Consider the following 26,537-nt stretch of genomic DNA (forward strand, 5'->3'; position numbering starts at 1 on the left):
ATAGAGTAGCAATATGCCTTCTTGTTTGTCCCTGTTTCCTCTGTCACCCATCTGATGTTATATCTGAACAGAAAAAGATCCCTGAACTGTCCATAGAGGATGCTTGGTGAAGAGATAATTGGTGTTGAATTATTAGAATTATTTAAAGATGAATTCAAACTTTTCACAATATAACTAATTTAGTAATTAGGGGTGTCTGACCTGCCGGTTGTCGCAGGTCTCCTGACTGTAGGTGATCCTCTGGATCTCAGTAGGGGAGGTGAGGTACAGGGCCTGACCCAGGTTGGAGAAGCAGAACGTTCTGGCTATCCGCATGTCTGTCAGTGGCAGGTAGTTCACATCCAGCAGAGGCCGTAGACTGGGCAAACTGGGATGATACATGAAACAGAAATTATTTCACTCTTTAAGACTATGGCTGTGCAGATACAGTTATTGTGATTTAATCAGATGTTTTGAAAGTAGACTCAGATACCACTAAAAATCATACCTCAGAGTCATGATGTGCCCGTTAGCACAGAAACAGGCGATGCAGTACGCCCCGGCTATCTGCACGACATCAGCCCTCAGCACGAAGGAGGTCTCTGTGATGTTGTGTTTGTGGATGCGGGTTTGGGAGGGCATGGCCACCACCTTGGCCTGTTTCTCCGAACACAGCACAGCATACTGGGAATCTTGACCCTCTTGTGACGAGGGAGGGGAGGCTGGCCTGCGCCTCCGGCTCTTCTCCTTATCCTCATCTGAGGCATTTGGGTCATACCATGGCTCGTAGGAAGGGGGCAGCAGAGTTCCAGTAGAGTCCAACAGGGCCATAGTCAAAATGCCTCCTTTGAGAGTGACCATAGTGCCTGAAGAGTGAGCACGACAGGAGATGTTGTTTTAATTTGGATTAGAGACGGCCTTCAAAACACCACAGAATGTTAAATTTGCACTCAGTGCTACGATCCTTAATTCAAGGTCAACCAAGAGGACAGCAGAGCGTGGGAAGTTTAGAACATCTGGACAATAACTGTGATGGGAAATAAAACCACTTCCTCTCCCCACCCAATCTTCAAAGTTCTTTCTGTCCCGTGATCTCTCATGTTATGCATTTTTATTTGCTTTTTCTTTCAATATAAAAGTTACAGGTCAGTGAAAAGGTCTTCACATAATTTTGATACTATAAAATGATCCTAAAACCGGCATGACCTTTCACTTTCTGGAACACAGAAACACTTGTTCATTTATTTTAATCCTGTATTTAGTTAATGTCTGACATTGAAGGGACAGTTGACCCCAAATCAAAAATACAGTACATAGTTTCCCTCTTACCTGTGGCACTATTTCTCAGTCTTTTGGTGTGAGTTGCCACAGTTGACTCTACAGTAACTTTCTCAGAGGTTTCGGGAACTGAATCTTTTGACTGAAACTGACTGATCTCTTCTGGCCCATACACTGTGGAATGAAAACTCCTTACACAGACTTTTTAGGTGACCACAACTCTGCCCGTCTCCTTCACCACATCCTCCTTAAATTTTAACTATTCACAGTGCAGGAATCCACCAAGACATTTCAGCTGTGAAGGCCAGAGAGAGTAATTCTGAGGTTTAAAAAGTAATGAGCAAAGCAAAATGACTAATTCCTACATTATACTGTATCATATTTTTACCACATGTTGAATCCCTGCTGCACAAAGATAGCTTTCTCATGTCTGTTCGGAAAATGTAATTTTAGGGGCTTGGATCCGCGACTGTGCTGCAGACTGCTGTTAGAGACAAATCCTAAAAACAAGGCTCCGGCGATATGGCCTATAAAATATAATGCAATATTTCAGCAATCACAACATATATTTCAATATTTTTAGACCTTCTCTAAATGCCTGCAGATGACTTAAACTTTTACAATAAAGTTAAAGTACTGTTATGACAGAGTTAAATAAAGTACTGTTGCAGTACAGTTTAATGAAGTAAAGTTATAATAAAGTAAAGTTATTGAAAAAGTTAAATGAAGTATTTATAATAAAGTTTATTTAAGTACTATTATAATAAAATTGAATGAAGTACTGTTATAATAAAATACTACTGTAATAAAGTTAAAGTTCTGTTATAAAAAGTAAAAGTACTGTTATAAAACAGTTCACTAAAGTAGTTATAATAAGGTTAAATAAAGTTTTGTTGTAAAAAAAAAAGTTAAATGAAGTACTGTTGTAATACGGTCAATAAAGTACTGTTATAATAAAGTCAAATAAATAGTTATAAGAAAATTAAATGAAGTACTGTTATAGTAAAGATAACTAAAGCACTATACTACTGTTAAATGATATACTGCTATAATAAAGTTGAATAAAGTACCGTTACAATTAAGTTATATAGCAGATAATACGTTGAATAAAGCACTAAAGTTTAAAAAAAAAAAAAGTACCATTATAATAAAGCTTAATGAAGTACTGTTATGATAAAATTACTTCAATAAAAATTAAATATAGTCTGTTATGATGTGAAAGTACTGTTAGAGCAAAGTTAAATAAAGCAGTTATAATGAAATAATTCAAAGCAGAACCACCTGTGCTTTTATTTTGAAGTACCTGGCTTTACTCAGGCAGGAAATGTTGATGTTTTTACTGTGAACTTGAAGATTCCAGTCCAACCGTTAGCTGTTAGCAGTTAGCAGTTAGCAGAAAGTTTAACTGTTACAGTGGCACTGTTAAACCTGAAAAATGTATACACTTGTAAGCTGGAAACAAACTAACAGTTCTTCAGCTCAAATATTAATTTCTTGTCTCCCTGGTGCTCCATGGTCACAAAATGTGACTAAATGGTCACGACCTGGAGCCCTGCAGATACAAAAACACACACCTCACCTGCTCACACACTGTCACACTGGAGAGAGTGGTCTGGATGGGCGAGGGTATGTGTGTGACGCATCATGTTTGCGCCACTGGCTTAAATAAATGTTGTTACCGTTTATACTTGATTTCTGCGATACAGTCATTTTATACATTGAGCTTCTTACCACAGGAGGAGATGCCGACTGGTTGCTGCAGCCTCTGGTCCCCACCGGGCGGCAGGCTGAGGGCCACCATCATCACAGTGCCCTGGGTGGTTCCCACCAGCAGACAGGGGCTGACCGCGCTGTCCGTCTTCCTGGTGAAACTCTCACAGAAGTGAAAGGAGGAGATGGCCTCTCGGGATTCTCTGTCTATGCTGGTTACACTTGAACTACGTGAGCGGGTGAATGAGTTATCCTTGGCATCTGGACAAGTGAGCAGAAAAACCAGAGAGTGAGGAAATGATTTGTTTGAAATGAAAGCGGTTTTAAGTTTTTAGAGGACTTCTCCGTGCACACAGGAGAATTAGAGATGTTAATGGCACTGGGTCAAAACTCAGTCAACATGTCAGAGCTGTGTTTAGTGAAGCACATCTTCAATCGTGTTCATGTCTTTTAAAGAAGTGACCCAGTGAGGAAAAATCAAACCCTTCGACTGGTGTTCACCAGGAAGCTTTTTGACATTGAGATGCTCTTGCACACTTTACAACCAACGATGCTTTTTTTTTTTTAAATGTCTCCCAATTAAACTGAAAACAACAACATTCTCAATGTGAAAAAATGTGTAAGATATGCATGTAGTACGACTGGGACTCCCGAGGAAGAACTGGTATTTAAGGAGCAAGAATTATTCATGCCTCATTACTGTGCTGACGACAGCTGAAACACAAGCGTTTACCCTCTTTAAAAAGCTAATGAGGGATCCCAACAGAAACACAAAAGATATGTGACACAGACGGGAAGGCTAAACACACTGCCCGTCGTGTGTGTTCTTCACGAGGAAAAACTGCAAACAAGAAAAGCAAGATTTTTAACACTGAGTGCAGTCAAGTCAGCCGAGCGTCCTCGGAAAGAACGAAACAATCACTGTGAGAAGATTAGTGTCATTCAGTTCAGAACAAAAGCCCCAGCAGTTGGTGGGGAGTTAGTACCAGTTATCCCACTTCAGCCCAAGTCAGACCAGGGCTTGTTCACTCACAGGAGTTGGGGAAAGACTTAGTTCTACAGATGCCCCCCTTCTGGGTCATCGTGGTTGCTGCCTTGCCTTGGTTCATACTACAAAAGCGCTTCTTACATGTGAAAGAGCGCCATCGTTGGGGCTTCTCCTCTGCTCACAGTGCAAACAGAGAGTGTTCGTCTCAACTTACAGTATCACAACAGTCTTAAAACCAACATGCTATTACACAATAAGCAGTACTCTCACATGTGTATTTCAAAGCTGTAAACATAATACAAAGACAGAAGATTCAAAAGATAAAAGGTAGACCTGTAGAAAAATGTTCAAGTTCTTAGAAGCTCAAATTGTAGTAGTTTTTCTTACCCAGGTCCGGCTTTTGCTCGCCAGACGAGCTAATTTTCCGTGACATCTTGGCTGTAACAGAAACAAACACTCCTATTTTACAAGGAAAGGTTGATGGCTAAAAATTAAAGATGGTTTGAAAAATCAAAGACAGGTTCAATAAATTACAATAGAAGATTCTGTAATTATCATCCAGTAATCTGTGACATTGTTTTCACTGTGCAAATCAGTGCGTAATCATTGGAAACAGTTATGATTTTGAGTTATTCTCAAGAGTGGTGATACATACTGAAGGACAACTGATGAAGACATACTTACAGTACATTATGCCAAACATGGGACAACTCTTGAGCCTGATTTGTGGTATAACACTAGACACTTTTGGTAAGGGTCGCTCCACAGAAGTTAAAGCACCATGCTTTCATAATATCCATATTCACCTGCTTATCTGAGGCCGGGTCAGTGTGTTCTGGGTCTGCCCCGGGGCCTCCTACCCGTGGGACGTGCCCGTAGGGTTGGACAATTAATCGAATTTTAATCATGATTTCGATGTTGGCTTCTCACGATCATAAAAACATTATAATCGAAGAAAAACGATTAATGCGCCGCATGGCGCGGCGTGTATGTAAGTGAATGCACCTGTGTTATGTGCAGCATCAGCAAGTGTGTGACGTGTGTGGATCAATAATATGTGGAGCGAGCAATTGAGAACATGGCAGAAAGGCTTACAAATTATGGCGAAAAGGTAGTTTCTTGCAACCCTAGAATTAAGATAAAAATATTCACAAACGAAAAAACACTTCTGGTTGCTGATAAGTAGTGTTTAACTTTTGATTTAACACTAAAAATTAAAACCCTCGGTGCGCACTGCAGCACAAGCAGACAGATGCGCGACTCAGAGCAGCATGTGTCACTGACACCAGACCAGTGGAAAATGTCACCATCAGCATATTATTTTACATCAATAAAATCTATTTTATCATTATTTTGAGTCACATTGTTGAAAGAATTTAGCTGTCTGTGTTCAAGCAGGATAATAGATTTATGCTACTTTATCACCTTTTGCATTTTGATAATGGACGGCTTGATGAATTCAGTGAGTTTGAAGAGGCAGACAGTTTAAAAAGTGCTCCCGTACCTTTCTACCAATGAATTTTTAAAACTTTTGCAAAACTTTTCCATGGGATTTTACCCCATTTCCCTGACTTTATTTAAGTAGCTTAAAATGTATAGTGATACAGACATATTTTATTTCACAGGCAGTTCCCAGGTAACTGGAGATAGGTAAACTACTAGTGTTTCATGGGACAGCAAGATTCTTTCCCGCAGCCTTGGCGATGATGCTTTGCCTGTCTGGTCCATGTGTATTGACACTAGTTTCGATAATGCAGGGCAGCACTAGATTTTAAATGAGTAATACAAGAAATGTATTTTAGTATTTATTGTATTTTAGACAATAGTCAAAGCATTGCAAATTCAAAACTTTTCCAAAATCTCCTGTTAATTCCAAACCATCTCCAAGCCAGGAAACAGTTTTTCCTCATATTATTTTCCACAAATTTCATGACTGTTTGAACCTACTTCTACTGAGACGACAATGGGAGTGCAAGAAAAGGAGGTGGTCAGGGTTGACATGTTTTGGTGCAACAAATGCAAGACATGGACGAGTAAATGCATGACCGCCTAATGAAACAGTGCAACAAAATATGACGATGTCCACCAAGTTACTAAATTCTCCAGGTGCTCAACATGAAAGTTAAGTGTCAAACGACATGGTTTTTCCATTGAAAATACGTTGTATGTTGAAATACATAAGTGTCCAGCACCCTACCATAAATCAGGCTCTACTGTGTTCAACAAGTGTCTGCATTTCTTCAAGAGGAACATTCTGATTCCAAAAAAACTTTTCAACTGATTTCAGTTGGCGCTTTTTAACTTTGTTGCTTGCTACCAGGAGTGTTGCCAACATAAAGTACAAAATGCCAAAAGTTGCCTGAGTTTATAACCACCCTCAGAGAAACCCTGAGAATACAAATGAGGCTGAGCAGCATCACAGACAACCAAAGGGCCTGCAATGTCAAACAAAGCAAGAGGCAGTCAAGAAGTGAGGTAATTGCAATTCAGTGAACAAAGTTATGCAAAGAGAGTAGGAGGAGGAAAAATCAGTGGGTAGCCAAACAGTTAACACTGAACTGAAGCCCTGGAATCAGAAACACACAGTGTCGACAATCGAATAAATAATTCACTTAAACTTTTAAGTGACACGGTTAGACATTAGTACTGTACAGAATAAGGCATGAAGCAGATTTTCTATGCTTTTGGTTTAGTTAAAAAGCATTGTTTGCCAGTTTGGCATCATATTTTCAATCAAAGGTTGTGTACTAGCAACAGCCTTCAGCATTTTGACAAAAATCTGCATAGAAAATCTGAGGCCTGAAATTCAAAAGATGTCCTGTCATGCAACAAAGAATCGTGAATCATTTCATAAATCAGCTCTGAAACCCCCAAAACCTCATGATTAGTAAAAATACATTCATTGAATGCAATTCTTTCTTTCATTGGCACAAGACGCACAGATTGACGTGGGATTAAGGCACAGTGTGGTTAGAACGCTGTCATTCACAGAGAAAAGAGTGAGTAATCAGAGGGAACACATCTGGGTGATACAGTACCAAAGTCATTGGCAACCGTCTTGGAAAAACGTCTGCTTTTGAACTTCACTGGAAATAAGGTTCAAAAAGACAAATCAGACAACGGCAGCCATTTAGAAATACTTAAATTTAAGGGGTCGTGCAGCATTTAACAGTACAATACCCTTATCTATGAACTTCTGTTTTCGCTCTTCGTCTGAATTGCAAGGTGAGGTAGATCCTACGTGACAAATGTCAGCATTTGTAAAAGACGCTATTCAAAAATAATAAAAGGATCTGTTTTTGTATGAAGCACTGAGACTTCAGGGAGGCTTACCTGAAGTAGGTGATTTGCAGCGGTCCTCTGAGGTGTTGGACCCATCGTTGGAATCACAGGTTGCTGTGGGAGCCACAGAGGTTGTAATTAAACAAGACAGAATTAGTCCTCCTGGATTCATCTCATACAGTGAATTCCTGCTGTACACAGTAGGGCTGGGCGATATGGAGGAATTCTAATATGACAATCATTTCAATCTAATACCTCGATACTGATAATGTGACGATACTGCAGAGTTGACTGTTGGTGCTGTCACAAAATATTTGCAGTGATTTTTTTTTTGATAAATAGTCATTAGTAATGTGGATATAATGATTAAAGCCCCGATCACACAGAGAGGTGCGCCACTTAAATGCCACTAGTGAAAAAATACGCTTGCGGCACCTTTATATTGTTCAGGCAGAGGGTACTTGCTGTAGCTCTGGTTGAGGGTGAGAGGCTGTCAGTAAATAGTTTGTTGGGCACAGGGAAACAGAGATCTGTGTGGGTACATGAGACCCTAAAAAAGAGGGTGGATCATGGGGAGTACCACCAGTTGGTCCAGGAGCTTCACCACGATGAAGGCTGTTTCGAGGCATATTTTAGGATGACTCAGGGGCAGTTTGACAACCTGCTGTCTATCGTCGGGCTGTATAGCTCTGGGTATCCAGCAACTGCTACCACCAGTTTCTCCTCCATTGTCTACCAACTGTAAACTTGTTGTCGTGACCACCACAGAAGGCCTGCCTCTCAAATCATCTGATTGGACAATGGGAAAAAAGATGATGGAAAAAGAGATGACACGGGGCTTTGAGTTGAAGTTTTTTCAACTCGAGGAGTTCAGAGCGTAGTGCAAAAACGCTAGGCACGTCGCAACACAAAAAACGCATGTGAAAAGCTTTGTTCTCATTTAAAACAATTACAAAAAGCCGCCTCCAGCTGCTAAAACGCTTTCTGTGTGATCAAGGCCTAAGTGGGTAAAAACAAATAATAGAACAGCAAAAAACCGTCCAGTAAGTTCAGAAATTACATCACTTCACTGTAATGCAGCCTTAAAAACCAGGAAAAGACCACACTTACGATATTATGATATCCAAAATCTAAGTTGATATCTAGTCTAACATGATGATATCTCAGGATGCACCGATTGTCAAATTCTTGGCCAAAGCTGATGATTAAAGTAACAATTTGGCTTACAGCTCATATGGTACTTTGTTGTTTATGTTGTTTGTGCGGTTATTTATTCTCCCTTTTGCGCTAGGGAGATAAAGAAATCTTCATTTTAGAAGACCTCTTTTAAAGTCATTCACTCCATTACACTATTTATCAATGAAAACACACTAAATCGTACAAATTTGTGAAACAACCTTTACAATAACCTTCTTTCACATGAAATTTGGGGGGAAAAAAAAGCTTAAAAAGTCCTTTCATGTTATAATATATATCATAATTCCCTCTCTAACATCTATTTTATAGTGCTGTCAAAACATCCACAAATTCCCCATTAAAACAAATAAATTAATACTATTTTTTACTGAATAGAGCTTGAATGCATCATAATGTAACTCGGTGCAACCTGTGTCTGCTCTAAGCACTGGCTGCTAACAGCTATGTTAAGTAGCTCTCCTTCTGCAGATGTCACCACAGACCTGTTGCTCACAATGAACCATTGTTAGGGAAACAATCGGGTGTGTCCTCTGACACACTCATAGTGAGTTTACTCTGTCCTTCCTTCCAAAAGCGTCACAGGGAAGATCTCTGTTCATCCCAAACAGGTTTTCTATTGTCCCTGAGATGCCTTTACTCTGGAGAAAATTGATGCGACACAACAGAAGAACATCGGCCACTGCCAACAGTCAATGTCATCTTATCTGCCAATAAGTCAACAAGGCAAATATTGGCCAATGCTGATATTCGGCAGATAAATCGGTGCATCCCTTGTGATATCAATATAATATCGATATATTGCCCAGCCCTAGTACATGGAGTGAAAATACTACAGGGTCACCTATTAGAACAAAGGTGGGGACAGCTACCCGTACAGTGTAAGCCACACTTGAGTTCACTTCACAAGTCTAGTACAAATCTGTTGACTCAGGGAGTCAGTGTTGTTTGTCTAGTAAAATACATGGCAGGGTTTAAAGATACACAACCTGATTTTGTTTAAGTGCCCTCAAGTCTCTAAATTTCCTCCCAGCTCACTGCTGATGTTTTCAAAAAGTCAATAGTGAGCTTTGGGGATTTGGGGGTGCTACATCAAAATCAGGGAGTGTATCTTTGTAAGGAGAAGGGAAGGCTTAGAGGAGAGAAGTGATACTGTAGCGGGGGAGGAGAAAATCTGACACAACATGACTTACTGAAGTGAGATGTGCGCAGTTTTTTCACAGACTCAGAATACAAGTTAGAAAGTCTGGACATGCAAGACGTCACAGTTGGAATGTCTTTACCAAATCACAGAGAGAGACCAACAGTAAAAACAGTGGTAAGTGCAAAAGAAAAGACAGAGTCTCAGAGGCTTGCTGCTGGATTTCTAATAATAATTTACAATTACGATATATCAATAAGATAAGATTCTTGCGCTGTGCATAAATTAAAGAGGATCTGTTATGCTTTACATGCTTTAATGTTTAAAAACAACATTTTCCTCATCCTGTCTGTGCTGGAACAACCGATTTACACGTTCTGTCTGAAACACTCTGTTTCAGCGCCAGTCTCTTTAAGGCCACCCCCCTTCTGAGAAAAAGCCTGCGCCACTATTGTAGCTGGGAAATGAGTATCTCGGTGAATAGCAGCACTTGCTCAAGCAAAAATATGATCCAAAACTGAGGAAAAATGAACATCAGCAGCCCAAAGAATTACATGTTTCCCTGATGTTAGCATGTAGCTACATGTAGCAATGTGCTTGCAGCTGGGGATTGACCGTAATAAAATAGAAGTACTTTCAACCGTGAAAAACATCACGATTAAAGCTTCTAAATATGGCTGGACAGATTCCAGCATGATTTAAAATCGGGGAGAAATTTTCAACATCAGCAACCAAGATTTCATATTTCCCTGATGTTAGCATGTAGCTACATAAACCAATGTGGATGTAGCTACATAAACCAATGTGGGCTACTAAATGTAAACATTTGCAGTGACGTGCCTGGAGCAGATGACCATAAAGAAATCTGTCATGATCTGATGTCAGGTTGTTGCTAAGAGTATTTAGAATGATCTGACGCCTTGTGCAGGATTTATACTTCTATGTCAAGTCAATACCGTTGATGTGTCAATGTAGAGCCTACGCCCTACTCTACACCATAGCCTGACGTGCACCTCCCTAGAAATTTAACTACATGTCACGGCGACGCAAACCTCCTGTCTATTTTTATTTTTATTATTTATTTTGTCAGTGAACCTTGTGAGTTGTAATGGAGCCGCATTTTGTAACGTTATCGTTGTTAAATGTTGCTGTTGTCTCTGGCTTCATATGAGAAGAGGAAAAGTCCACTAGCCGCTTAGCTAATTTATATAATGTAAAATGCCATAGGCTTGTGCTAAAAACATTAGCATGTTGTATTTGTGGGGGAAATGTGTCCAGATAAAGACAAGTGCTCTGTCTGTGAATGCTGTGAGTTATAGTGAAGCTGCTGTGTGTACTTGTGTTTGAAATTGTCTCTATTAAGCCATGTTTAATGTGTGTTTAATGTGTGTTTTGGATCAACTAAACTTTACAGCACTTCACAGAAACCCTGCTACCGACTAATGTTTTGAAGGTGTAACTGCAGTGTGACACAGACACACCACCACACAGGTATGAATGCTCACAACTGTGTAGGCCACATGTGTAGGTTCCAGTGTAGGGTCTGCATAGAGCTGACGCACAAGTATAAATCCCGCTTTGGGTTTTTTAACATACGTTTACCTGATTATCTGAAACTTTGGCCACATTTAATACAAAAATCCTTCATTGTAACATCATATTTATGACAGAAAATAATGAAAAACATAATAGGTCCCTTTTAAAATGTGCTTTTCATGGCAGAAAATGCAATATAAAAGAATCTTGAATGTAACAGCAGGCCACTGAGACTTAAAAGAATGAATACAAACAGTGAATGACAAAAACACATAAAAAGACATGATAGAAACAGCCAGGCTACAACAAGCAATGAACATTATCATAAACAGGAATCAAAAAGGAAGTGCTTCTACAGCACTGATATTCACTCTGTCTTTGGTCTGTCCAACTGAACAGATGGAGAATCTGTCAGTGATGCCCCCTGTTGAGGGACAGGAGCTACTGCAGGGGGCGGTGCTCGTGGTGCGAAGTTGAGGCTGCTGCCAAGTGTCAGCCCTGCCTCGCTAACCCACCTCTAACAGCCAGAGCCAGAGCTGCTCAACTAATTGTTTGGATTGCTTTAGCAACACAAAGAAATATGAAGTAAGTAACCAACATATAAACATTAATTCCAGGGTCAATAATGTTAGTAAGGGAAAGCCAGTGCAGGTGCTAAACTATGGAGAGTGATCAATAGAAACATGAGACAGATAAAATTGCTGGAGTGCAGCTCACCTCCAGAGGGCTGCCGTGCTTTGCGTGGGGAGCGAGGCTGCCTCTGGTAGGGGTCGGATGGGCTGTAGAGCTCCGACGTGCCCATGTTGAGGAGCAGAGTTTTCTGGAGGTAGTCGACCACAGCCAGACCATTACTGTTTCCAAACACCACACTGAAACACAGCAGGGACACAGTGGAATTAGGATTCAGATGCTATTTTTGGTTTCATAGCCGGGGTGGGTAGATTTGCGGAAAGGGCAAAAAAAAATTGCCAGAATCTGAAAGTACAGCCCTCCTCCCACGCTCTCCCCACTTCAACCACATACATTCATTTACAGTGACCTGAATGAGTACTTATTATTCATTTCACTCATTGGGATTGTGACTGTGATCCTGATGCCATTATATAGCGGCAATTCTATACTGTGATTCAAGGCTCTAGCTAATGTTGGCTATGTAAACATGAACTTAAATAAGCTATAGCTGTAAGCCTATGGCTACATTTAATAAAAGGCTGAACTACTAGCGACATTTTCTTTCTATCTTGAAAACACTTTGCCGATAGATACGTTTTTTGTTTCCTTTATTGTAAGATAATAAGATCAATATCCCTTTTCCATCAAAATAAGAGTGTGTATGTCTCTTTTTTAAACAAGGGAAAACCCATTAGACCCTACTAGAGCTGTGTGCACGGCTCTGCAGTAGACTAAAGTATGCCTTTTTGTTCGTTTTTACTGGTGTGTCATGTTCAACATCATTGACGGGCTGGAAATCAGGTTAGTAAACAGTTGAAAGCAGCATGGAGGCTAGTGAACATGTTACTGTGGTTACTTATTTTTTATACCTGTTATTTATTCACTCTCTCAAACTCAATGCCGACTCAATTAAGATCAATGTTAGAGCACTGCTTGGTTGGTTTGTGGCTGCCTGTCATTGCATCACGCTAGCAAAGAGGCTAAAATTAGAGCATCCAGCCAGGTGTCGGATCTCCATCACTGCCGATCGGAGCCGGTCAGAGCTGGAGCCAATATCTACAAGCGACTACTGCAGAGTCATTTGTCTCATGACTGAATGCTGATTGTAACCTTTCCCATTAAATACAAAGCCAGATGTTAGCAGGTGTTGTTGGTTTTTTGTGCAGTGGAAAAGGGGCTTAAGACTCTCTTTTTTCTGTTTTTGGGTTGCTTTGCAGTGTACAGTTGCTGCCAATGCTGGAATAGCAATTTTCTCCGCCAGATTCTCCGCCACTAAATCAAGCTTTCACGGATGTGCACGTGTATCTGCCAACAGGGACGCCATCACTCTGAAATGACCTGCGATTGGCCACATTCTCCTGGCAAGTGTTTGATTCCCTAATGCCTGAAAACAGAGCCAAGAGGAGGTGCAGAAAACTTGTTTTCTCTCAGTCCACTTAAATTACAATGTTTAAAAGACTATTATGGGACTTTTGCCCAATGACATAAAAAATAAAACTGCCTACCCCAGCTTTAACTCTTAGCTACAATACAGAGAGACTTTATTTACAGTTGCACTAAATGGTTCGTTGTCTTCTGTGTGTGTGACAGGATGCACAAATACAGCAACTGGAAAGGGATAACCACCCACTATCAAGACAAGTGTGAAAAAGTGATGTCATGTCATGTCATAATATCAAGTGTGCTGGCTGCACAGACTTACAGGCCGTAGGAGGAGTTGATAGCCAGGCTGGTGATCTGCTGAGGTGGCTCCCCGCTCACCCACACCAGCTGGATCACCAGCTCCACCTGGTAGCCCGGAGACTGCTTCAGCGGGGAGCTCCGCACCCTGCATTGAACACACAGCAGGATGAGACAGCAGGCTACGCTCTACACTGGAATGAATTATCACCCTTTGGGTAAGCCACACTGACAATATCATCCTTTTTTATTATTGTTATTCCCCCTTCTCCCCTTTTACTGTCAAAACATTTTCATCATTTTTAATATTTTTATAAAAGAGGATTATTTCCCCCCGGTGCACTGACGTAGAAATGTTGTGAAGAATTGAGCGGCTGACTGGAAGGAGTGAATGGATGACTACATCACTTACTGAAGTTGGTGTGTTCACTGACAACCTGCTTCACAAAGACCTAATCAGCTGAGCCCATTTTAACCGTTTAGCAAAAACAGAACAAGAAAACGTAATTGTCCATACTGCAGGCATGGGATGTTGTCCCGGGGTCCGTCAGAGGAGTTGCTGCCTGTGGAGGGCTGGGTGGGGGGCTCGCTCTCCTGAGGGCTGGAGGAAGCTCCTGAGGTGGGCAGGGTGGGGGTTTGGTCCCCTCCTGGATCAGGGGAGTCTCCATCGCTAAACTCACACTGCATCCGCACCTCCAGAAGCTAAACACAACAGATGATGCGTCACAACAAGGCTCGTTCTTGTATGTATTTGACCGTCACCTCTCAAACCACCTTTGCATACATCTCTTCTGGCATAGGATAAAATTATGCCACAATCTCCTTTCCATAAATGAAAAAATACAAAGCATAATCATCTGTCTGCTGTCAGATAAGTTTCAAGACTTAAAATCATGATTAACATTTGTCCCCAACTATAATTCTGCATGTTTCTGACGATACACTGCAACAGACAGTGATTTTTTACCCACCTGCACAACTTCAGTGGTGATTTCTTGCTTGCTGAACCTATAGATGATGACGTGGGCGGACACCCCGGCCACACACAGCATCCTGCTCTCAGGGCACCAGGACAAGGTCTGGATGGCAAACGGGTCCTCCTCTACTATATCTGTATTTGCCTTCTCCTCCTTACTGCGAGCCCTCTCAAAAACCTTGGCAGTCTTCAGCTTGTACAGCACTTGGAGCATTACTTTGAGAAGAATGAAAGAAGTTAGAGAGATATGGTGATACACTAACTTCAGTTAACGTACTCATGGTGCATTGACTCAATAGCATATAATGTTTTGTGTTAAAGTCAATAACACAGAGTAGTTCCAGCACCACCTATATTACTTCTTGTGAATTATGCATAAGTTATTTTTAAAAACAGTGACATGGAGTTGAAATATTCATTTATGCAGATGACACTGTTGTGTATACACAGGCTTAAACAGCATAGTGAGCTGCTTCAAAGCTTACTATGGACTTGGTGATAGAAAGTCGGAATGTCACAAGAACTGAAACTTTGGTAGTAAGTTGTTGCAGAGGTTTAGACAACATGACAGTTCTTGTTTTTATCCAGTGTCGCATGTACCGGGAATGCAATTTTTATGAGTCTGATGGAGCACATACGTCGACAATTGTTCCAGTCTGCCGTTAAATGCCAAAGGAAGGAAGAGAATGCCTACCAGCATGGAAGAACAACAACAAGCACATGTAGAAGATTGCAAAAAGCGGAGCTGCAGTGACAGCTCCACCTTGACTCGACAAAAAAGAAAAGTGTTTTTTTTTTTTCCTGAGGCATTGCTGGTGTTTTCTTTTAATTCTTTGTAGTGGAAGTGCTGTGTATTTACACTAAGCAACTAACACCAGCAGTTTTTCGAGGCGCTGAGCATCTATTTTGCACTGTGAGATGCGGATTTGCCCTTTTTTTTTTTGTTCTGGTTGCCGAGTGTTGAAAAATTTGGGTAACAACTTTGGGTAAAACGCTGTACTCGTTAGTGTCACTTTTTACCCAGCCGTCCAATCACAGCAGAGCAGGGTCAGGACAAACAGCTTACCACAAACGGCAACCATCACATCTCACATGTACAAGTGCTGAGCAACAACAACAATGAAGGAGAAATATGTTAATATACTGTAGGCTATATGTTAATATATGTTTCCTTACCCACAAAATCTCATGAAACCACACAGACAAGTACTTTGTGTTGAAGGCGGATCATTGGGAAATAATAATAAAATCGTGACATGCCCAATAGTAAGCTTGATCAATTATGTTTTATCCTACATGTCAGAAAAACACTGGGTGTACCTCTTTAAAATCAGAGGACCACTTAAAGCTAGCATTCACATTAAGAAGAAAGAGTGACTTACGTTTAAGAAGGTTTAGAAATATATCAAATACATCTTTGTAAATTAAAGGCAAAACAAAAACTTTCCTCAATTGGTGCCAAAATGTCAATGCATAAAATGATTCTTTCCTGTGTACTAACTTTGAATGAAGGTGCCTACATGGCCATTTTATCTGCAAATCCAACATTTCAACAAGTCATACGAATCCTAATCAATATCATCACTGCACCATAGTCTATGATTGTGTCTAATATTCAAAATGTTACCTAGTTTAACAACAATTTAACAATTCTCCAGGACATGGATTTGTCCGAACAGAAAAATGTGTTTATCTCACTTGATGATATGGACGTGTATTATCACTGCTTTGATTGTACATATGTAAGCTTTTAACTGTAACCTGCGACATGACCTCTGGTGGAAACGAATTAAGGCACAAAACCTGTATTAAAGCATCCTACAATTAAATTTAACAAAGTAAATAAAACTACTCACATGCAGAAGCATCCCAAAATTTGATCGACCCGTCAGCATGTCTAAAAACATTGAAAAAGAAAATGTAAATAAAAGAAAATAAAAGAATATGGGATAATTTGTTCACTTTTCACATTGATTCATTAATAATTAGTCACTAACCCAGTGATTATGATCTCTGGGTAACTCTGAGTGCCTTGACCCCAGTTTCCTCCACTAATGGGCCACTCCTGTGAAAAGACCAAAACAAATGTTAACTTTACTTTGATTTTTGCAGGCTTCTTTCAGCATGGTACCACTTTAACAGCATACGTGTCTCCAAAAATAAATTCCAGTGTTCAGTGCATTTTAACCACAGATTACACAGAGGAGTCATTTACCTTCTTGCTGTAACCTTGTCTCTTTTGCCGGCTGCCGACAGAGTAAAGTGCAGGAATAAGTTCAGCAGGGCAGTCGACAAAGTACTCGCAGCAGGTCACTGGTGACTCATGGATAGTCAGAGGATATGGATTCTCAAATATCGGGTACCTGTTGAGACAACGGGCCACAGGTGAGATATTAAAACAGCTCCATCTTCACAGTATCTGCACTTCTCTGTCAAATTGACTTATAGATGACAACTTGGACCACTTGGAATGCAAGCACTGCACTCTGACACTCAAATATGCAGTATACTTAAAGGGACAGTTCACCCCAAAATCAAAGACACATATTTTTCCTCTTACATGTAGTGCTGTTTATCAGTCTAGACTGTTTTGGTGTGAGTTGCAGAGTGTTGGAGGTATCAGCTGTAGAGATGTCTGCCCTCTCTTTAATATAATGGAACTAGACTGCAAATCATGACCTGGTTACTAAAGATAATCCACAGCTGTGAGCATGTAGGATCTTTTTTGTTTCTACAGAACTACACTCGCTAACCGGACCACCATGTAGGAGGATGCGTGCATCTACTCGTGGACGACAAGCTTGTACTTCTGACAGAGGGAGATGTAAACTCTGATGGCGTCCTCCTCAACTGAGCTGTAACATTAGCTAGCTCAGTGGTGCTAGGTGAGCTAGCAATAAATGCACACTTCCTTCTGCACTGTGATACAGTTGGCAGGTGTAGTTTGGTAGAAAGAAAAAAGCTCCTACATAAGACTGCTCACAACAAGGTCTGTGGATTATCTTGAGTAACTGGGTAATGATGTTTGGAAAGAGATATTGCCGTCTAGTTTTTCAAAAACCTTTTTTTTTTTTTTTTTGCTTTGAGCACCATGAGCTGAGTGCCATCTAGTTGCATTATATTCAAGAAAAAACAGACATCTCGACAGCCGATATCTCCAACACTCTGCAACTCACACAAAAACAATCTAGATTGATAGACAGCACTACTATATGTATGTTCGATTTTGGGGTGTACTGTCCCTTTAACTTGCGTTACTGCTGCTACTGAAAGTCAGCTGATGGTGAACTGTGATTTTCAGAACACCCATGGTGAGTTGGGTGGAATTTGGGGATTTGGAAGAACTACTGGGAGCTATAACAAAATTGAGGACTGAACCTTCATCATTCATGTTGGCTTGGTTGCCCTCAATTCATCAAATTAACTGGGTGAATTTTTTTATACACCCACCGACAGTAGAAGCTAGCAATAAAGACTTTTCAAGAACAGGACAAAGATGGGATTTAGAATCAAAAAATGTTTTTTTAACCATTTAATTTGCATAACATTGGAAACACAGGTGCAATACACACAGGGAAAAGGTAATAAACATTAAGAATAAAGTAAAAAGACTTTAAATCATGAATGTAAAAATAAGTTTGGCCATGACGCTGAGCTAGTTTGCTGTTTCTGTTAAGTAGCTGTCGGTTAGTCACCCACTCTACAGCAGGAAACAGCACTTCAAAATAAAAACTCTGTGCTGTAAATTCAATGTACTTCAAAATAAAGGTTTTTTTTTTTTTTTTACAAATTTGACATGTTGCGAGTCACTTGCGGTCCTTTCAGAGTGGACCCACGACCCACTTTGGGACTGTGACCCACCAGTTGGGAACCACTGCTTTATAGAATAGGAGTAGGTCAAAAATAGACATGACTGTGACAGCTGTTCTGTATTCTATAAACTCATTATACTTATCATACATGTCAGAGATGGATCATGACTTAGTGTCCTTTTTCTTCTGTTCATTTAAGTCTGAAAGGTTTGATTCACACATTTCCGACAATATAATTAAAAATTCAGTGGTATCTCTTGTATGCTGCGCTTCAATATAATAAGCTTGATCTACAATACCCATATTCCTCCATGCACACCAAAAATGCTCTAACCAGACTATATTTAGAAAGCAGAATAATTACCCAATCTGTCCGAGGTCTATTAAAACTAAATCCTTCTCGAGGAGGACCACCACGGCATAAGGCTCCTGAAAGTCTGGCAAAAAGAACCAAAACAGCACAAAATTAACAATGACGTAATGCCAGGGAGCCGATACAGATCCTCTCCGGAGTGGAGTGCTGCAGCTCACCATTTGGATACGGAGTTTCACACAGCGTTAGGAAATCTACGATGGGGTAGTCCATCTCCAGGACGGCAGTGCTCTTTCCATGCATCACAGTCAGACAGGCTCTCCTCCCCACTGTATCGTAAGACAGACCTCCGGACAGCACCATGAATGGGTCCCTGAGGTCAGAAACACACACACACACACAAACATTTTAATTGCTTATTCAATATTTTTTTAGTTTGTTGGGAAAAAGCTACAAGGTTCAATCAGTGGTATATTGGCGAGGAGGGACACCGATATTTTACTGATGTGCTTCCTCTGGAGATACTTTGCCCCAATTTCAAGAGCATTTATGATGGGAGGAGCCTACTTTTTAATTATAATGACAACTATATTAATCCCTGTCCTGAGAAAAAAAGTGAGGGATAATTAGATCAGCTTCAGTGAAACAGTTAATTTTTTATGACATGTTTTTACAGAAAGTTTTGTCTTTTTACTGTGTGACCTTGACGTAACAAGCTTGTTCTCTTCACGTAATGATAACTGTGTTAATAGTGATCACAATATAATTAACATGTGACCTCACTGGAGCGACAAATCATTTGCCATGATCACAAATAATTTATTTAACAGTCACAACAACCTGTGAGAACAAAAGAATAGTAAGACAAAGGCCTTCCCAGCTCTCCACCAGCAGAATGATACTGTCAACATGACCGGTCTGTTGTGACAGAATAACAGGAAAGGCCACTTTCAGTACAGGATATGGATTCAAACCGGAGTCGGTTAAAGCACAGGATGGGTGGGGACTTGCTACCATTGCACTTACCCAGCCCTTGTTGTTTTGTACTCCACCTTCAGGATAGGCTTGCACGGTTCGGGCTTTTTTCCATCCTTCGGCTGCTTTCCTGGTGGAGGTCAAATGGCAAAAATGCTTTTAGTTTCGTTTACAGAAATACACTGCACATAAAGTAAATACGCTCATGTTCACATATGGACAATCTGCCACCATCCATCTGTCTCTGTACGAGTCACACCTCTTAGATTGGAGTGACTTTGAGCTGTTATATGTGGTTTAAGGCATAGATGGCTCCTATTCAGTATGTGAGCGCATATAAACAATACACCTGTGTGTATGCAAGAGTTCGTACCATGTGGCGTGATGATCTGTGCAGGCTTGGCCGGGGCTCGTACATTCCATGTGGTCAGAGTGCCATCAGAGTGGCTGCAGACAAACTGTTTACCCTCATGGTGCCAGGCGACTGAGTGGATCGCCTGAAAGACACGCAGCAGCCCATCGTTAGAGCGTGATAAATGAAGTGCATGCACATTTTACAGCTGTGCAACAACAAATAAGATCTGTAGAAGCTCTGTGAGCAACCTATTTAAAGGATAAAGCTGGATTATTGTATGCTTTTCTTATTGCCAACTAATCCCATGACAAGACCAAAACCAACAGTGCATTAGTCCGACTGTAAAACCTTTAACTTGCCCAGCCTGTCTGAGGCACACCTCGACCATTCATTCCTACTGAAGACAAAAGTCTTTGAAAATTGGTCTTAATTATATACTTTCACCTACAAAAGCTGCACACTGTAGATTTTAGGTAAATACTGTATTTGTTGGGGACTACATTCACATGCAGATTATAAACATTTGCTGCGCTAACAAACAAGTCTCTTTGGCAGCAGGGCGATGTTTGTGGGACTGGCTCAAAAATAAACTACATGTGTTAATCAAATAAAGGAAAATGTTGCTCAGTGTAACAGTGTGGCACGCTGACCTGTTTTTAATTGTTTTTGGACAACAATGGGGCTTTGTGGCACAGAGGAAGAGGATAGATCAGGCTTTGGCTACAGTGGCAGTGCCTGTTTGTAGAATCTGTTGGTTTTGATCTTTTCATAATAATAATGATAACAATATAAACAACTTTGTTTCTAATCAAAATGATAATAATAATAATAAGAAGAAGAAGAAGAAGCAGAAGAATATATTTTTGCCTGTTTTATGTATTACATCATTTGTGGAGATGTGTGTCAGTTTATATTATATATGTTATGGTGCTTGTTTTGGGGGAATCAGTTAACATTTTTTGATTGATTGATTTATTTCTGGAAGACGGTAAGACAGTAATCCAAAGGATGACATGCTAAAGTAAAATATTTATTTCCAGCATGGTCCTTGGTGTCAATAGAAAGTCTAAATTGGTGGCCAGAGGGAGGCTTAGCCATGACTACGTGACCCCCAGATATGTATACGTGACGTGTACCATGCTGTGTGTTGCTATATGTTATTTGTCTCAGTAAAAAAAAATAATAATAAAAAAAAATAAATAAAAATAAACTTTATTTTGTGTTACAAAGTTTTTTTTAACAAAAGGAAATAATTTAATTTAATTTAATTTAATTTAATTTAATTTAATTTAATTTAATTTAATTTTATATACTTTATTAATCCACCGGGGGAAATTCAAATTTATTCATTTTTTTAACTTGACAAGACAGATAAAATAAGATTAAGGCCAAAAGTCAGGAGCACAGAGCAGTGATACTGAACTTACGGCCCATGGGCCAATTGTGGCCCACAAAAGGGTGCCAGATGGCCGACTAACCATTTTCTAATCCACAATAGAAATAAATTATTTTTTTTGTATTTTGAATATAATAAAGGAACCAGTGTGCAAAAAAAAGAATCAAAATATAGCTTGTTTGGCAAAAATAAATAAATAAAGGGCCAGGGGAGGATCCCCCAGACCCACCTGACAGAGATCAGGGCTGACCCCAAATGTCCTTAAATCCTAGACACACCCCTGCATACACCTGCCTTTTTATTAAAGATTATTTTTTGGCATTTTGTGTTTATGAGACAGGAAAGATCCAGAGTGAAAGAGGGAGAAAAGTCTTTGTACATGTGGCATCTGCTCAACTAGGTGAGCTAGTGGGCACCCATACACCTGACTTGTGAGGGGCTGATGTGACTGAATGTCCCTCTGACAAAGATGAGTGAGGACAGCAAATGTGGAAAAATTGAAAAGTTTATGAAGTGGCCCCTTGCTTCCATCATTTTGCAAAAGTGGCCCTCAGGCAAAGTCTGAAGAAGAGCAAGAGACTCAGTGTGTCTGAGTTCAGAAGGCAGAGTTAGTGTGAGGACTCCCTTTGTCGCAAACTGTGATCTGAGAGTAACCAGCAGGGCTCCATACACAGATCTTAATGGCTGAGAGGGCACATGCCAGGTCCATAAATCACATATGTATTTAGGAGTAAGGTCGTTTAAGGACTTAAGTAAGCAATAAAAAATTTAAAATCAATTTGGAATCTAACAGGGAGCCAGTGTAAGGAGGCAAGCACAGGGGTGATGTGATCATGCCAACTGGAAACAGTGGAGGGAGCCCTGGCTCATACCCGAAGAAAGTGTGTTACAATTATCAAGCCGGTACAAGATAAAACCATGTGCAACTTATTGTGGATGATAAAAATGACCTAATTTTAGAGATTATCTTGAGCTGGAAGAAACAGGACTGAACAACATGTGTAGCGACTACCATCAATGAAAAAAGCTACCAAGAGGCTCGTACTGTAACTGTGACTCCTTCAATGATATTCATGCTTAAGTCCAAAGATGCATTTTGTGTACGGTCAACAGGAAAGATCAGACCCAAAAACTCACCCTGTTGGTGTAAAAGAAGCCATGCCAGTAAATGAACAGATAAAATAGTATGAAACCACACCCTGTGCTAATTACAACTACCAGAAGTGATAGTGACCAAAAGAACATGTGCAGCCTGAACAAATAATACACAACAGATGTTAAATACATATTCTGGCTCCTACATGTTTGACTTGATCATCAGAAGAGAGGTTAGCATCAAATATTACCTATAGATTCACAGCAGCATGCTTATTTCTTTTTGAGCGACCGCCAAGATTAACACCATGACTTGATTCAAGGGATGAAAATTAGAAGAATATAAAACATCACCAGACGTGTGCTTTAATACTTCTTCTCATCTTCTTAAAATGCAAAATTAACTTAAGTATGACCTGAATAATCTAGAAAACTGTCATATTTTCATTAAGTATTTGATCCACTGGATATCATAATTTCAGTCTGTATAGCATGTGAATAACAAACATTTTTTCTTCTCTGTGTCACACTCAGTTATCACCAAAGGTCACACAGTATATAAGCTCGTGAGACACAATCACACAGTGGCCCAATGAGAGCCTCTGTTCAGTCACATGTTGATGAAGTGACAGATCATGCAAAACCTCACAAGACCAAACATGTTGCTGGGAAACTACAGCGAGAGAACTGTGAACAAACTAACCAGGAACCTCACAAGAATTGAATGCAAAGAAAATAAAGCCTTACCTCATCATAATTGTAGCGGTAGTCAGCCTTTTTGGACTTCAAATCCCACAACACCACAACCCCGCACTCAAATCCAATCAGGAGCTGCAACAACACGAAGCAAAGCAGAGCTCAGCTGACTGCTGTTAAACCACAGACTGCACATATAACTCAGCCTGGAGTTTACACAACTGTAACATCACTGACTGAGATGTTCAAAGGATCGGCCATCTTTAACATACAAAACTTTTTTTTCCTCATAATTTCTCAACTTTTTCTTCAAAGGTTTTTCTAACAGGCACATTCCTAACACAGAGTAAGCACCAACTCATTAATGACTAATTACATATACAAAATAAATCCTATTGCAGTTGTATAATTGTGTGAGTTTACAGACAGCAGTGGATTTCTAGAGGAATTTACTTGAAAAAACTGTTTAATTAAATTGAAAACTCCGAGTGATTCAAGTGAGATCCATTTAAAACCCAAGAAAATATTATTGAAAGTGATTAACTGTGTTCCATATTTGATGAATTGTAAGCTTTCCCGTGGAGAACCAACTAACAAGTCTATTTTACCAAATTTATTTTATGAATGTGCATCAACATACACGTTCCTTTCTAATAAGTTATGCCAAATCAAAGTGTTACCGAATACACTGACAACAGAAGAACCTAATACTCTGAAACAAGGTTGGAATTTTTTTTGTCTACCTGCCACTGTGGCTGGTGGATGCCAAGAGTACCATTGTTTTTGCGGGTGGTGAGTGAAGCAAATCTAGCAGCCACTTGCATATTTCACCAGCATTTGGCTGGTGGCTGGTACTAATTTCCAACCTTGCTCCGAAACCATTTTTATTATTCTTATGGCATTTTCATTTATTGTATAATTGATGGTTTAGAGGCTGTCCCCATCCCTTCACCATTATTGATTAATTAACACTTTGTGATATTAATTTGAAACCTGGAGCAACATCACTTTTCTTGTGATGCTTTCAGGCGCCTTTCACCTTTTAAGTGTTTAAACCTTTTAACCCTGAGAAAGTTGGAGTGATTTCTTTTTTTCAAAAACAAGGGGGAAATGAGCAACTTGATAAGAAATGCCCCACAAAGTGCAAAAAAGTAAATAATTTAGGAAAATATTTTTTTAAAAATTCGGAAAAGAGAAAAAAAGCTAGGGAGATTTATAATTATAATGATTAATACATTTTAAAATCATGTTACAGAATTATTATAATTTCAAAGCACTCTTTCCAGGTCATTTGTTTGTATCTTTCTTTCTTTTTTTTAACTAATTTTCTTGTTTTTTTTATTTTATCTTTCTACTAATTAAGTTTTCAGGTCATTTCTTTTTTTGTTGCTCATTATCTTATCTTATCATTGCCTTCTCTCCATGTTTTTAAAAGAAATCAAGCCAATTGGCTCAGGTTTTAAAGGGTTAAATGCAGAAGCTCGACAAAATACATTAGAAAAAACAAAAATCTTTCAAAAACCTTAAAGGTAAAGTTCAACCCCAGACCAAAAAATACATGGTTTCCCTCTTACCTGTAGTGCTATTTATCAGTCTAGATTGTTTCAGTGTGAGTTGCCAAGTATTAGAGATAATGACTGTAGAGATGTCTGCCTTCTCTTGAATACAATGGAACAAGATGGCACTCAGCTCGTGGTGCTCACCATGCCAAAGGAGGCAAGCATCTGCTGCTAGCTCACCTAGCACCACTGAGCTAACTAACATTACAGTCCAGCTGAGGAAGACGCCACTGTTAGGAGCACCAGCCTCTCGTCTATGAGTAGATGCACTCTTCCTTCTGCGCAGTGAAACAGCTGGCAAGTTTGGTAGAAAGAAAACAGTTCCACACAAAAACAATCTAGACTGATAAACAGCGCTACAGGTATGAGGAAAAATGTGTGTGATTCTGGGGTGAACTGTCCCTTTAAAATAAGCAGCATGAACCTGTTGCATTCAATAAAAGAGAGGTATACAGGCATAAACATTTGTCAAGTTAGGTAAGTATTGATAGTAGGCGTGCATCACATCCCTCACTTATCAGACTTAACAGGTGCAATGCATTCTGGTCCATTGAGGCAGCTGTTTCTAAAAAACAAAATCAGTATCTCCACTTGTTCTGCCATGATTTTCACTGTGTAGCATCGTGAAAGCTTTCTGTAAACGATCAGTCTCGGAGGAAACCTTTTCTCTTTGATTTTGACACTGAAACCTGCTGTTTACCATTGACATTTTAATTAGCTGAAAATGTTCTGCTATCATTCTCCATTGTAGCTGCACGAGCTGTATCGACGTTGAGTCGTCTGCAGCGAAGCAGTTATCCACGGTGAAATAGGAAAGTGTACCACCGCCACCAGATAACAAAAGAATGTGCAGTTTTGTTTTAGGCTTTAGGGTATACATTTATCTCTGCTCCACAGGGCTATGTGGTGGTCAACTGTCAGTTACCTTTCCTTCATCCATGGGGTTATCACTGATGTGCACCACAGGCCCTGGGTGTGTCTTGGTGGATCTGTGCGAGTTTTAAGACAGAAGAGAAACAAGGAAGTGTGTTAGACTGACATGTTGTACACTTGACAAGAACAATGTATCTGATAAATGTTGTCTGATACATACTGTGTAGCTTTTAGAGGGAGAGAAAGATAGGGAGGCAATTAGGAAAGACGTACAAAAGGCGAACAAAAAAAGAATAAAAGCCAGAATCTCTGCTTGTGCACGAAGAAAAACAGCGAGAATATAGGATGAAACTGTGCATCTGTGCACCAGAGAGAGACATGACATATGAGGGAGACAAACAGAGAGAGAGAGCAGGGTCACATGAGGGTCTATGAGAGATTATGGTGTGTGGAGACAGCATCACCGTGGCAACAGAGCAAGGGGCATGGAGGAAGTGAAGGTCTGGCCTAAAGAAAGTGTTGCTGCCTGTGAATGTGGTCTGGCTCCAGTGGCTAATGATCTCATTGCTGCTGATGAGTCGATACAGTCAGAGATGTAGCAGTGAATAAAAGGAGAGGGATGGACTGGAATATGAACTCCAGTCTGTAATCACCGCACGATACACCACCAAGGACTGTTTTAATATATAATAAGCACAGTATATATTAATGTATACTGTATGTTTTACAGTCTTAAAAATAATTATGTACATGTCATTTCCCCTGCATAGATTAACGGACTGGAAGAGGAGGTGGACACCATTTTAAAGCAACAATAATAAGTCTAAGTGGGCTCATGTTCCACTATAACACTAACTATGATCACTGAGAACACAGCCTGTTTCCGGCCACTGCAGGAGACCTCGACTGTGAATCCACAAGTTTGCCGAGACAACAAACTAAGAAGCAGGAAGTGTGTCGCAAAGACATTTCTATCAGATATCGGACAACTCTTCAACAAGGAAACGACTGAATATTATGTTTTAAA

At 40.0% G+C, this 26,537-nt stretch overlaps 1 protein-coding gene across 8 annotated transcripts in view; it reads right to left on the reverse strand.

Annotated features, from left to right (window-relative positions):
* Window positions 1-26,537, reverse strand: part of stxbp5b (syntaxin binding protein 5b (tomosyn)) — a 50,584-nt gene that overhangs the window by 6,692 nt on the left and 17,355 nt on the right. For 2 of the 8 annotated variants that reach the window (XR_007570988.1, XM_050061401.1), the window contains exons 6-26: window positions 25,563-25,626; window positions 23,130-23,213; window positions 19,910-20,033; window positions 19,588-19,666; window positions 18,780-18,934; window positions 18,613-18,685; window positions 16,652-16,799; window positions 16,434-16,501; window positions 16,293-16,333; window positions 14,432-14,652; window positions 13,978-14,162; window positions 13,483-13,608; window positions 11,826-11,977; window positions 7,289-7,351; window positions 7,136-7,192; window positions 6,994-7,041; window positions 4,343-4,393; window positions 4,001-4,129; window positions 2,989-3,228; window positions 488-845; window positions 202-367 (exon numbers count right to left, since the gene is read on the reverse strand). Coding sequence is in view for 7 of the 8 variants with exons in the window: in XM_050061401.1 (XP_049917358.1) it covers window positions 202-367; window positions 488-845; window positions 2,989-3,228; window positions 4,001-4,129; window positions 4,343-4,393; window positions 6,994-7,041; window positions 7,136-7,192; window positions 7,289-7,351; window positions 11,826-11,977; window positions 13,483-13,608; window positions 13,978-14,162; window positions 14,432-14,652; window positions 16,293-16,333; window positions 16,434-16,501; window positions 16,652-16,799; window positions 18,613-18,685; window positions 18,780-18,934; window positions 19,588-19,666; window positions 19,910-20,033; window positions 23,130-23,213; window positions 25,563-25,626 (2,632 nt within the window). In the remaining variant the exon portion in view is untranslated. The remainder of the gene's footprint in view (window positions 1-201; window positions 368-487; window positions 846-2,988; window positions 3,229-4,000; window positions 4,130-4,342; window positions 4,394-6,993; window positions 7,042-7,135; window positions 7,193-7,288; window positions 7,352-11,825; window positions 11,978-13,482; window positions 13,609-13,977; window positions 14,163-14,431; window positions 14,653-16,292; window positions 16,334-16,433; window positions 16,502-16,651; window positions 16,800-18,612; window positions 18,686-18,779; window positions 18,935-19,587; window positions 19,667-19,909; window positions 20,034-23,129; window positions 23,214-25,562; window positions 25,627-26,537) is intronic. The other 6 variants (XM_050061402.1, XM_050061404.1, XM_050061403.1 and 3 more) reach the window with 6 other exon arrangements.

This window comes from Epinephelus moara, chromosome 14 (assembly GCF_006386435.1).
Source record: "Epinephelus moara isolate mb chromosome 14, YSFRI_EMoa_1.0, whole genome shotgun sequence".
Taxonomy (NCBI): Eukaryota; Metazoa; Chordata; class Actinopteri; order Perciformes; family Serranidae; genus Epinephelus; species Epinephelus moara.